General features: G+C 44.2%; 1 protein-coding gene across 1 annotated transcript in view; it reads left to right on the top strand.

The window, feature by feature from the left end:
* The window catches only part of ssuh2.1 (ssu-2 homolog, tandem duplicate 1), a 43,519-nt gene that overhangs the window by 15,782 nt on the left and 14,060 nt on the right, over window positions 1-13,677 (top strand). The window contains exons 2-6 of the mRNA XM_052528609.1: window positions 3,229-3,324; window positions 5,851-5,935; window positions 10,446-10,575; window positions 12,385-12,445; window positions 12,694-12,818. Coding sequence (XP_052384569.1) covers window positions 3,229-3,324; window positions 5,851-5,935; window positions 10,446-10,575; window positions 12,385-12,445; window positions 12,694-12,818 — 497 coding nt within the window. The remainder of the gene's footprint in view (window positions 1-3,228; window positions 3,325-5,850; window positions 5,936-10,445; window positions 10,576-12,384; window positions 12,446-12,693; window positions 12,819-13,677) is intronic.

Genomic DNA, 13,677 nt, shown 5'->3' with positions numbered 1-13,677 from the left:
GCTACATTGTCTTTGAACCTCAGGAACTTGACCACTATCAGCCTGGGCCTGTCAGCTGGGCCTATCGGCCTGGGCCTGTCAGCTGGGCCTATCGGCCTGGGCCTGTCAGCTGGGCCTATCGGCCTGGGCCTGTCAGCTGGGCCTATCGGCCTGGGCCTGTCAGCTGGGCCTATCGGCCTGGGCCTGTCAGCTGGGCCTATCGGCCTGGGCCTGTCAGCTGGGCCTGTCAGCTGGGCCTGTCAGCTGGGCCTGTCAGCCTGGGCCTGTCGGCCTGGGCCTGTCAGCCTGGGCCTGTCAGCTGGGCCTATCGGCCTGGGCCTGTCAGCTGGGCCTGTCAGCCTGGGCCTGTCAGCTGGGCCTGTCAGCTGGGCCTATCGGCCTGGGCCTGTCAGCTGGGCCTATCGGCCTGGGCCTGTCAGCTGGGCCTGTCAGCTGGGCCTGTCAGCTGGGCCTATCGGCCTGGGCCTGTCAGCTGGGCCTGTCAACTGGGCCTGTCAGCTGGGCCTATCGGCCTGGGCCTGTCAGCCTGGGCCTGTCAGCCTGGGCCTGTCAGCTGGGCCTGTCAGCTGGGCCTATCGGCCTGGGCCTGTCAGCTGGGCCTGTCAGCTGGGCCTGTCAGCTGGGCCTATCGGCCTGGGCCTGTCAGCTGGGCCTATCGGCCTGGGCCTGTCAGCCTGGGCCTGTCAGCCTGGGCCTGTCAGCTGGGCCTGTCAGCCTGGGCCTGTCAGCCTGGGCCTGTCAGCCTGGGCCTGTCAGCTGGGCCTATCGGCCTGGGCCTGTCAGCTGGGCCTGTCAGCTGGGCCTATCGGCCTGGGCCTGTCAGCTGGGCCTATCGGCCTGGGCCTGTCAGCCTGGGCCTGTCAGCTGGGCCTATCGGCCTGGGCCTGTCAGCTGGGCCTGTCAGCTGGGCCTATCGGCCTGGGCCTGTCAGCCTGGGCCTGTCAGCTGGGCCGGTGGTTGGTTTTTCTATTTCAATGGCATTTCCATGACTCAGGCCTGCCAGATACTCATGTTATGATGTAGGCTAATGTTGTTTGCCTGACTGAGAGAAGTTTCTAATGATGCTGGGCCTGTCAGCTGGGCCTGTCAGCTGTCAGCTGGGCCTATCGGCCTGGGCCATCCCGGATGAGGGGCGGCAGGGTAGCCTAGTGGTTAGAGTGTTGGACTAGTAACCGGAAGGTTGCAAGTTCAAACCCCTGAGCTGACAAGGTACAAATCTGTCTTTCTGCCCCTGAACAGGCAGTTAACCTGTCATTGAAAATAAGAATTTGTTCTGAACTGACTTGCCTGGTTAAATAAAAGGTCAAATAAAAATGATGGCTATTTTCAATTGAGCATTTGTCTTTTTTTGTCTCTATTATTCCATTCTGTATCGAAGGTTTTAATGAGAGAGACAAAATAATAATAATAATATATAATATTGCGGAAAAGAACAGCCCCGGTCATTCTCATCATTGCTAACATTCTCTCTCACTGTGGTTTTGTCTCATTAAAACCTTCGATACATAATAATAATAATATTATAATATAATATTATTGTTATTAGAACTGCATCCCTTATGTTTAAGACACAAACTTCACTATTGGACACAAGCCATGAGTTTGGAGGTTAATTATTTATAACATTTGTTTGCTGCTCCGTTAAACTTGTAACATAAGAGTATAATGCCATTTAAGTTGGACTATAACCTGGGCCTTGCCTATATCCAACACCTTCTGCTACTGCTTCTCTAGGAGAAGAGAACCCTGCTCTTCTCCCAGGGTTCAAATTCAACCAGTGCCCCCTGATCTTTGAACCTTGACATCGGAGTCTCTGTCATAACTGGGTTTCTTTTGACCAGACCTTAACTTTGAAGAATCTGGTCCCGGTTATTACAGTCAGGAAAGACTCCTGGCCCTGGTTATTACAGTCAGGAAAGACTCCTGGCCCTGGTTATTACAGCCAGGAAAGACTCCTGGCCCCAGTTATTAGAGTCAGGAAATACTCCTGACCCTGGTTATTAAAGTCAGGATAGACTCCTGGCCCTGGTTATTAGAGTCAGGATAGACTCCTGGCCCTGGTTATTAGAGTCAGGAATGACTCCTGGACCTGGTTATTAGAGTCAGGAAAGACTCCTGGCCCCGGTTATTACAGTCAGGAAAGACTCCTGGCCCCGGTTATTACAGTCAGGAAAGACTCCTGGCCCCGGTTATTACAGTCAGGAAAGACTCCTGGCCCTGGTTATTAGAGTCAGGAAAGACTCCTGGTTCCAGTTATTACAGTCAGGAAAGACTCCTGACCCTGGTTATTACAGTCAGGAAAGACTCCTGGCCCTGGTTATTACAGTCAGGAAAGACTCCTGGCCCGGGTTATTACAGTCAGGAAAGACTCCTGGCCCCGGTTATTACAGTCAGGAAAGACTCCTGGCCCCGGTTATTACAGTCAGGAAAGACTCCTGGCCCTGGTTATTACAGTCAGGAAAGACTCCTGGCCCGGTTATTACAGTCAGGAAAGACTCCTGGACCTGGTTATTACAGTCAGGAAAGACTCCTGCCCTGGTTATTACAGTCAGGAAAGACTCCTGGCCCCGGTTATTACAGTCAGGAAAGACTCCTGGCCCCGGTTATTACAGTCAGGAAAGACTCCTGGCCCCGGTTATTACAGTCAGGAAAGACTCCTGCCCGGTTATTACAGTCAGGAAAGACTCCTGGCCCTGGTTATTACAGTCAGGAAAGACTCCTGGCCCTGGTTATTACAGTCAGGAAAGACTCCTGGCCCCGGTTATTACAGTCAGGAAAGACTCCTGGCCCGGTTATTACAGTCAGGAAAGACTCCTGGCCCCGGTTATTACAGTCAGGAAAGACTCCTGGCCCCGGTTATTACAGTCAGGAAAGACTCCTGGCCCCGGTTATTACAGTCAGGAAAGACTCCTGGCCCGGTTATTACAGTCAGGAAAGACTCCTGGCCCCGGTAATTACAGTCAGGAAAGACTCCTGGCCCCGGTTATTACAGTCAGGAAAGACTCCTGGCCCCGGTTATTACAGTCAGGAAAAACTCCTGGCCCTGGTTATTAGCGTCAGGAATGACTCCTGTTCCTACTCCTATCAGGGTCATGTTCATTAGGCACCAAAAGGAAACCGTCTGAAACAGAGTGAAATGGTTGAGGTCCTATTGGAATGAGTTGTTTTCTGTTGCGTGGTCTAATGGATAGTTGGGACATGAACCAGATGTTTCCCTGACATCAACAGGGGCGTTTGATCCCAACATTCCAGAGGAGGGTCCATCGGCGCCCCCTCCTGGCTGGCTGGACTGTGTGACAGGGTACGACGAGCCCAAAGGGGGAGGTGAGAGACACACACATACACACTGAACTGTGACGAAGTACGATGAGCCCAAAGGAGGGGATGAGTCTCAGTCAGTTTGTCTCCTCCTTTTTCAGCTCATTCAGCTGTCTGTGTGACTCACTTTAGAACACTACACTGTCATTTAGAACACTACGCTGTCCTTCAGAACACTACACTGTCATTTAGAACACTACGCTGTCCTTCAGAACACGACACTGTCATTTAGAACACTACGCTGTCCTTCAGAACACGACACTGTCATTTAGAACACGACGCTGTCCTTCAGAACACTACACTGTCATTTAGAACACTACACTGTCCTTCAGAACACGACACTGTCATTTAGAACACTACGCTGTCATTTAGAACACTACACTGTCATTTAGAACACTACGCTGTCCTTCAGAACACGACACTGTCATTTAGAACACTACACTGTCATTTAGAACACTACGCTGTCCTTCAGAACACTACACTGTCATTTAGAACACTACACTGTCATTTAGAACACTACGCTGTCCTTCAGAACACGACACTGTCATTTAGAACACGACGCTGTCCTTCAGAACACTACACTGTCATTTAGAACACTACACTGTCCTTCAGAACACTACACTGTCATTTAGAACACTACACTGTCATTTAGAACACTACGCTGTCCTTCAGAACACGACACTGTCATTTAGAACACAACGCTGTCCTTCAGAACACTACACTGTCATTTAGAACACTACACTGTCCTTCAGAACACGACACTGTCATTTAGAACACTACGCTGTCCTTCAGAACACGACACTGTTCTTTAGAACACTACGCTGTCCTTTAGAACACCACGCTGTCCTTTAGAACACTACACTGTCCTTTAGAACACTACACTGTCATTTGGAACACTACGCTGTCCTTCGGAACACGACACTGTCCTTTAGAACACTACGCTGTCCTTCAGAACACTACACTGTCATTTAGAACACGACGCTGTCCTTCAGAACACTACACTGTCATTTAGAACACTACGCTGTCCTTTAGAACACTACATTGTCATTTAGAACACTACGCTGTCCTTTAGAACACTACGCTGTCATTTAGAACACTACGCTGTCCTTTAGAACACCACACTGTCCTTTAGAACACTACACTGTCCTTCAGAACACGACACTGTCATTTAGAACACTACGCTGTCCTTCAGAACACGACACTGTTCTTTAGAACACTACGCTGTCCTTTAGAACACCACGCTGTCCTTTAGAACACTACACTGTCCTTTAGAACACTACACTGTCATTTGGAACACTACGCTGTCCTTTAGAACACGACACTGTCATTTAGAACACTACGCTGTCATTTCAGAACACTACACTGTCATTTAGAACACGACACTGTCCTTCAGAACACGACACTGTCCTTCAGAACACGACACTGTCATTTAGAACACTACGCTGTCCTTTAGAACACTACGCTGTCCTTTAGAACACTACGCTGTCCTTCAGAACACTACACTGTCATTTAGAACACGACGCTGTCCTTCAAAACACTACACTGTCATTTAGAACACTACGCTGTCCTTTCGAACACTACGCTGTCATTTAGAACACTACGCTGTCATTTAGAACACTACGCTGTCATTTAGAACACTACATTGTCATTTAGAACACTACGCTGTCCTTTAGAACACGACGCCTTCCTTTCGAACACTACGCTGTCCTTTAGAACACTACGCTGTCATTTAGAACACAACGCTGTCCTTTAGAACACTACGCTGTCCTTTAGAACACTACATTGTCATTTAGAACACTACGCTGTCCTTTAGAACACTACGCTGTCATTTAGAACACTACGCTGTCCTTTAGAACACCACACTGTCCTTTAGAACACTACGCTGTCCTTTAGAACACTACGCTGTCATTTAGAACACTACGCTGTCATTTAGAACACGACGCTGTCATTTAGAACACTACACTGTCATTTAGAACACTACACTGTCATTTAGAACACTACGCTGTCATTTAGAACACTACACTGTCATTTAGAACACTACACTAATATATAATAATAATATATGCCATTTAGCAGACGCTTTTATCCAAAGCGACTTACAGTCAGTCATGTGTGCATACATTCTACGTATGGGTGGTCCCGGGGATCGAACCCACTACCCTGGCATTACAAGCACCATGCTCTACCAACTGAGCTACACTGTCATTTAGAACACGACACTGTCATTTAGAACACTACGCTGTCCTTTAGAACACGACGCTGCCCTTTAGAACACGACACTGAATGTGATCGTAACTGTCTCAAACGGCACCCTATTCCCTACATAGTGCACTACAATTTACCAGATGTCTATGTGGCACTGGCCAAAAGTAATGCACTGTGTTGGGAATAGGGTGCCATTTCTGAAGCAGACAAGGTGATTGACTTGGCTGTAGATTCTAGTGTTTACCCCGTCTGTGTTGAAGTTTAATTACCAAAATAACTTCATGAATGACTTCATATGAATGACTGAAATGCTTGTATTTCCCTCAGACACAGGAGACCAGCTGTACCCTCCTCCCCCTGCCTACAACCCTCAACCTGAGAATGACAGGAATGCATCCGTCCCTAACGTCAGGTGAGACTAGATACAGTACTGTGCTGTTTAATATAGAAGTATTTACTATGTTTATTGAATAAAGAGAATTCTGAAAGAGCAGTGGGCTGGATTTGAAACCATGCTGTGAGCTGTACATCGTACATGTGCTCCAGAGTCAGCAGCTGAAGACTGTTAAACCACTCACACTACAGTACTACTTCACCTGACACTACAGTACTACTACACCCCCAGACTACAGTACTACTACACCTCACACTACAGTACTACTACACCTGACACTACAGTACTACTACACCCCCAGACTACAGTACTACTACACCTCCGACTACAGTACTACTACACCCCCAGACTACAGTACTACTACACCCCAGACTCAGTACTACTACACCCCCAGACTACAGTACTACTACACTTCACACTACAGTACTACTACACCTCACACTACAGTACTACTACACCTCCGACTACAGTACTACTACACCCCCAGACTACAGTACTACTACACCTCACACTACAGTACTACTTCACCCCAGACTCAGTACTACTACACCCCCAGACTACAGTACTACTACACTTCACACTACAGTACTACAACACCTCAGACTACAGTACTACTACACCCCCAGACTACAGTACTACTACACTACTACTATACCCCAGACTACAGTACAACTACACCCCCAGACTACAGTACTACTACACCCCCAGACTACAGTACTACTACACCCAGACTACAGTACTTCTACACCCCAGACTACAGTACTACTACACCTCACACTACAGTACTACTACACCCCTGACTCAGTACTACTACACCCCCAGACTACAGTACTACTAAACTTCACACTACAGTACTACAACACCTCAGACTACAGTACTACTACACCCTCAGACTACAGTACTACTACACCCCCAGACTTCAGTACTACTACACCCCCAGACTACAGTACTACTACACTACTACTACACCCCAGATTACAGCACTAATACACCCCCAGACTACAGTACTACTACACCACAGACCACAGTACTACTACACCCCCAGACTACAGTACTACTACACCCCCAGACTACAGTACTACTACACCTCACACTACAGTACTACTACACCTCACACTACACTACTACTACACCCCAGACTACAGTACTACTACACCCAGACTACAGTACTACTACACCCCAGACTACAGTACTACTACACCCAGACTTCAGTACTACTACACCCCCAGACTACAGTACTACTACACTACTACTACACCCCAGATTACAGTACTAATACACCCCCAGACTACAGTACTACTACACCACAGACTACAGTACTACTACACCCCCAGACTACAGCACTACTACACCCCCAGACTACAGTACTACTACACCCCCAGACTACAGCACTACTACACCCACAGACTACAGTACTACTACACCCCCAGACTACAGTATTACTACACCCTCACACTACAGTACTACTACACCCAGACTACAGTACTACTACACCCAGACTACAGTACTACTACACCCCCAGACTACAGTATTACTACACCTCACACTACAGTACTACTACACCTCACACTACAGTACTACTACACCCCCAGACTACAGTACTACTACACCCCCAGACTACAGTATTACTACACCTCACACTACAGTACTACTACACCTCAGACTACAGTACTACTACACCCCAGACTACAGTACTACTACACCCCCAGACTACAGTACTACTACACCCCCAGACTACAGTACTACTACACCCCCAGACTACAGTACTACTACACCCACAGACTACAGTACTACTACACCCCCAGACTACAGTACTACTACACCCCCAGACTACAGTACGACTACACCCCAGACTACAGTACTACTACTGTTCACCTTCCAGCAGGTCAATGACCCTAAGCTGCTAAAGCAACACTAGAGTGGTTTAAGGGTAAACATTTAAATGTCTTGGAATGGCCTTGTCAATGCCCAGACATCAATCTAATTGAGAATCTGTGGTATGACTTAAAGATCGCTGTACACCAGCGGAACCCATCCAACTTGAAGGAGCTGTAGCAGTTGCCTTGAAGAATGGGCAAAAATCCCAATGGCTAGATGTGCCAAGCTTATAGAGACATACCCCAAGAGACTTGCAGCTGTAATTGAAGCAAAAGTTGGGTCTACAAAGTACTGACTGGGGGGGTGAATAGTTATGCAAGTGTTTTTTTGGGGGGGGTATTATTTCTTGTTTGTTTCACAAGGAAAATCACTTGGATCTTCAAAGTGGTAGGCATGTTGTGTAAATCAATTTTAATTCCAGGTTGTAAGGCAACAAAATAGGAAAAATGCCAAGGGGGGCGAATACTTTCGCAATCCACCGTATGTTGGAGAGGCTTCCATTATAGCAGGGGGTGTAAAGCCATAACACCCTCTGTGTTCTGTTCGACAGGTAACCCTTTATCCACAGTATAGCAGGGGGTGTAAAGCCATAACACCCTCTGTGTTCTGTTAGACAGGTAACTCTTTATCCACAGTATAGCAGGGGGTGTAAAGCCATAACACCCTCTGTGTTCTGTTCGACAGGTAACTCTTTATCCACAGTATAGCAGGGGGTGTAAAGCCATAACACCCTCTGTGTTCTGTTAGACAGGTAACTCTTTATCCACAGTATAGCAGGGGGTGTAAAGCCATAACACCCTCTGTGTTCTGTTCGACAGGTAACCCTTTATCCACAGTATAGCAGGGGGTGTAAAGCCATAACACCCTCTGTGTTCTGTTAGACAGGTAACTCTTTATCCACATTATAGCAGGGGGTGTAAAGCCATAACACCCTCTGTGTTCTGTTAGACAGGTAACTCTTTATCCACATTATAGCAGGGGGTGTAAAGCCATAACACCCTCTGTGTTCTGTTCGACAGGTAACCCTTTATCCACAGTATAGCAGGGGGTGTAAAGCCATAACACCCTCTGTGTTCTGTTAGACAGGTAACTCTTTATCCACATTATAGCAGGGGGTGTAAAGCCATAACACCCTCTGTGTTCTGTTAGACAGGTAACCCTTTATCTACAGCATAGTAGGGGGTGTAAAGCCATAACACCCTCTGTGTTCTGTTAGACAGGTAACTCTTTATCCACATTATAGCAGGGGGTGTAAAGCCATAACACCCTCTGTGTTCTGTTAGACAGGTAACCCTTTATCTACATTATAGCAGGGGGTGTAAAGCCATAACACCCTCTGTGTTCTGTTAGACAGGTAACTCTTTATCCACAGTATAGCAGGGGGTGTAAAGCCATAACACCCTCTGTGTTCTGTTAGACAGGTAACTCTTTATCCACAGTATAGCAGGGGATGTAAAGCCATAACACCCTCTGTGTTCTGTTAGACAGGTAACTCTTTATCCACAGTATAGCAGGGGATGTAAAGCCATAACACCCTCTGTGTTCTGTTAGACAGGTAACTCTTTATCCACAGTATAGCAGGGGGTGTAAAGCCATAACACCCTCTGTGTTCTGTTAGACAGGTAACCCTTTATCTACATTATAGCAGGGGGTGTAAAGCCATAACACCCTCTGTGTTCTGTTAGACAGGTAACCCTTTATCTACATTATAGTAGGGGGTGTAAAGCCATAACACCCTCTGTGTTCTGTTAGACAGGTAACCCTTTATCTACATTATAGCAGGGGGTGTAAAGCCATAACACCCTCTGTGTTCTGTTAGACAGGTAACCCTTTATCCACATTATAGCAGGGGGTGTAAAGCCATAACACCCTCTGTGTTCTGTTAGACAGGTAACCCTTTATCCACATTATAGCAGGGGGTGTAAAGCCATAACACCCTCTGTGTTCTGTTAGACAGGTAACTCTTTATCCACAGTATAGCAGGGGGTGTAAAGCCATAACACCCTCTGTGTTCTGTTAGACAGGTAACTCTTTATCCACAGTATAGCAGGGGGTGTAAAGCCATAACATGTTTTTCCAGCAGCAGACTATGACCGATAATGTCAAAAGCCGCATGGAAGTCTAACAAAACAGCCCCCACAATATTTTTTTATCATCTCAGTCTGATCTGATTATTCTAACCAATGACTAGTCATCTTTTATTTGCATATGTATCCTCCTACTTTGAAGAGGGAAGCGGGGTAGGCTCAAGAGCCTAAACAATCCTATCCGCCAATCAGGGTTGTGTATGTAAATATAGAAACATTTGTAACAACACGCCCACACGATCAGACTGAGCATTTCAACGGCAAGAGGCGGTCCAGGGAAATAAACACACAGTGATGATTTATAATAATATACATTTAGAAAGACTGCATGGGGGCTTTAAGCTGAGATACATAAAAAAATAATAATTAAAAAGTAGAATTCCAGTACAAGGTTCTTGGCTAATCTATTTATTTGAGCAATTGTATATTATATATACTTTTTAATTTGTTTGAGCATACAATATATCTCCGTATTTGTATTCTTTATTTTATACAGTATTGTTTTTCTCATCTTTATCAAGGGTGTATCAATACTTTTGGACCTCACAGTATGTATTCTACAGGGTACCTCAAGTGTCAGAGAGTGTGGCTAGGGAAGCTCTCCTGAAGTTTGTGGGCTCCAAGTGGTCCAAAAGCAGCAAGCCTGCCAGAAACCTGACCTTCAAGGAGTTACAACCTATCACAATGTATCGGGTAAGTCTGTTAACTAGCCCTTCATAGTAGACCTCTCGTTAGTATTATCTCTTATGAAACCTCTCGTTAGTATTATCTCTTATGAAACCTCTCGTTAGTATTATCTCTTATGAAACCTCTCGTTAGTATTATCTCTAATGATACCTCTAGTTGGTAGTATCTCTAATGATACCTCTAGGTGGTAGTATCTCTTATGATACCTCTAGTTGGTAGTATCTCTAATGAAACCTCTAGTTGGTAGTATCTCTTATGACACCTCTAGTTGGTAGTATCTCTAATGAAACCTCTAGTTGGTAGTATCTCTTATGATACCTCTAGTTGGTAGTATCTCTTATGATACCTCTAGTTGGTAGTATCTCTTATGAAACCTCTAGTTGGTAGTATCTCTTATGATACCTCTAGTTGGTAGTATCTCTAATGAAACCTCTAGTTGGTATTATCTCTAATGAAACCTCTAGTTGGTATTATCTCTAATGAAACCTCTAGTTGGTATTATCTCTAATGAAACCTCTAGTTGGTAGTATCTCTTATGAAACCTCTAGTTGGTAGTATCTCTAATGAAACCTCTAGTTGGTATTATCTCTAATGAAACCTCTAGTTGGTAGTATCTCTTATGAAACCTCTAGTTGGTAGTATCTCTTATGAAACCTCTAGTTGGTAGTATCTCTTATGAAACCTCTAGTTGGTAGTATCTCTAATGAAACCTCTAGTTGGTATTATCTCTAATGAAACCTCTAGTTGGTATTATCTCTTATGAAACCTCTAGTTGGTAGTATCTCTTATGAAACCTCTAGTTGGTAGTATCTCTTATGAAACCTCTAGTTGGTAGTATCTCTTATGATACCTCTAGTTGGTAGTATCTCTAATGATACCTCTAGTTGGTAGTATCTCTTATGAAACCTCTAGTTGGTAGTATCTCTTATGAAACCTCTAGTTGGTATTATCTCTTATGAAACCTCTAGTTGGTAGTATCTCTAATGAAACCTCTAGTTGGTATTATCTCTAATGAAACCTCTAGTTGGTATTATCTCTTATGACACCTCTAGTTGGTAGTATCTCTTATGACACCTCTAGTTGGTAGTATCTCTTATGAAACCTCTTGTTGGTAGTATCTCTTATGAAACCTCTAGTTGGTATTATCTCTAATGAAACCTCTAGTTGGTATTATCTCTAATGAAACCTCTAGTTGGTAGTATCTCTTATGAAACCTCTAGTTGGTATTATCTCTAATGAAACCTCTAGTTGGTAGTATCTCTTATGAAACCTCTAGTTGGTATTATCTCTTATGAAACCTCTAGTTGGTATTATCTCTAATGAAACCTCTAGTTGGTATTATCTCTAATGAAACCTCTAGTTGGTATTATCTCTTATGAAACCTCTAGTTGGTATTATCTCTAATGAAACCTCTAGTTGGTAGTATCTCTTATGAAACCTCTAGTTGGTATTATCTCTAATGAAACCTCTTGTTGGTATTATCTCTAATGAAACCTCTAGTTGGTATTATCTCTAATGAAACCTCTAGTTGGTATTATCTCTAATGAAACCTCTTGTTGGTATTATCTCTTATGAAACCTCTAGTTGGTATTATCTCTTATGAAACCTCTAGTTGGTAGTATCTCTAATGAAACCTCTAGTTGGTAGTATCTCTTATGAAACCTCTAGTTGGTAGTATCTCTTATGACACCTCTAGTTGGCAGTATCTCTTATGACACCTCTAGTTGGCAGTATCTCTAATGAAACCTCTAGTTGGTAGTATCTCTAATGAAACCTCTTGTTGGCAGTATCTCTTATGAAACCTCTTGTTGGCAGTATCGTTTGGAGACATATACTGAGTCCAGATCCAGTGCCTGGGAGATGGAGCCATTTACTGGTAATTTCATACTGTCTCAGGACAGCTTTTTGTCTGTTTCAAATAACTAGACAAGGTGTTTTGTCAGAAACTGACACATTTGCTGTCAGTTACAAAATACACACATATCTGAGAAGTTCCAGTTTGTACCCATACGGTATGCGTATGGCACAACAACGCATGACAACGGAGTTGGCTTAACTAGAGCACACACACAGATGTGCAACTAGGCGAGGTATCCCATGGCGTTTCTTTCTCCGATATCTCAGGCCAGGTGGTAGACGGACCTCAGTACGGGATGAGCCCACCTCCGTGGGACGTCCCGGTGCAACAGCCGCAGAGATACATCGATGTGATCCTGAAAGTGCGTGTCCCTCACTCCTCCTTTGTAAAGGTATGTCTACGTTATTACCTCCTGAAAGGAAAGAGTCTTACGTCCTTCACATCAACTCTGCTTTTCAGTAAATACATCAACTCTGCTTTTTAGTAAATACATCATCTCTGCTTTTTAGTAAATACATCATCTCTGCTTTTTAGTAAATACATCATCTCTGCTTTTCAGTAAATACATCATCTCTGCTTTTTAGTAAATACATCAACTCTGCTTTTCAGTAAACACATCAACTCTGCTTTTTAGTAAATACATCAACTCTGCTTTTCAGTAAATACATCAACTCTGCTTTTTAGTAAATACATCATCTCTGCTTTTCAGTAAATACATCAACTCTGCTTTTTAGTAAATACATCATCTCTGCTTTTTAGTAAATACATCATCTCTGCTTTTCAGTAAATACATCAACTCTGCTTTTTAGTAAATACACCATCTCTGCTTTTTAGTAAATACATCAACTCTGCTTTTCAGTAAATACATCAACTCTGCTTTTCAGTAAATACATCAACTCTGCTTTACAGTAAACACATCAACTCTGCTTTTTAGTAAATACATCAACTCTGCTTTACAGTAAACACATCAACTCTGCTTTTTAGTAAATACATCAACTCTGCTTTTCAGTAAATACATCAACTCTGCTTTACAGTAAACACATCAACTCTGCTTTTCAGTAAATACATCAACTCTGCTTTTTAGTAAATACATCAACTCTGCTTTTCAGTAAACACATCAACTCTGCTTTTTAGTAAATACATCAACTCTGCTTTTCAGTAAATACATCAACTCTGCTTTTCAGTAAAATATACACCATCTCTGCTTTACAGTAAAATATACACCATCTCTGCTTTTCAGTAAAATATAC

Source organism: Oncorhynchus keta, chromosome 10 (genome assembly GCF_023373465.1).
Source record: "Oncorhynchus keta strain PuntledgeMale-10-30-2019 chromosome 10, Oket_V2, whole genome shotgun sequence".
NCBI classification, from domain to species: Eukaryota; Metazoa; Chordata; class Actinopteri; order Salmoniformes; family Salmonidae; genus Oncorhynchus; species Oncorhynchus keta.
The sequence above is the reverse complement of the archived record's forward strand: the minus strand, read 5'-3'. Positions and strand labels throughout refer to the sequence as shown.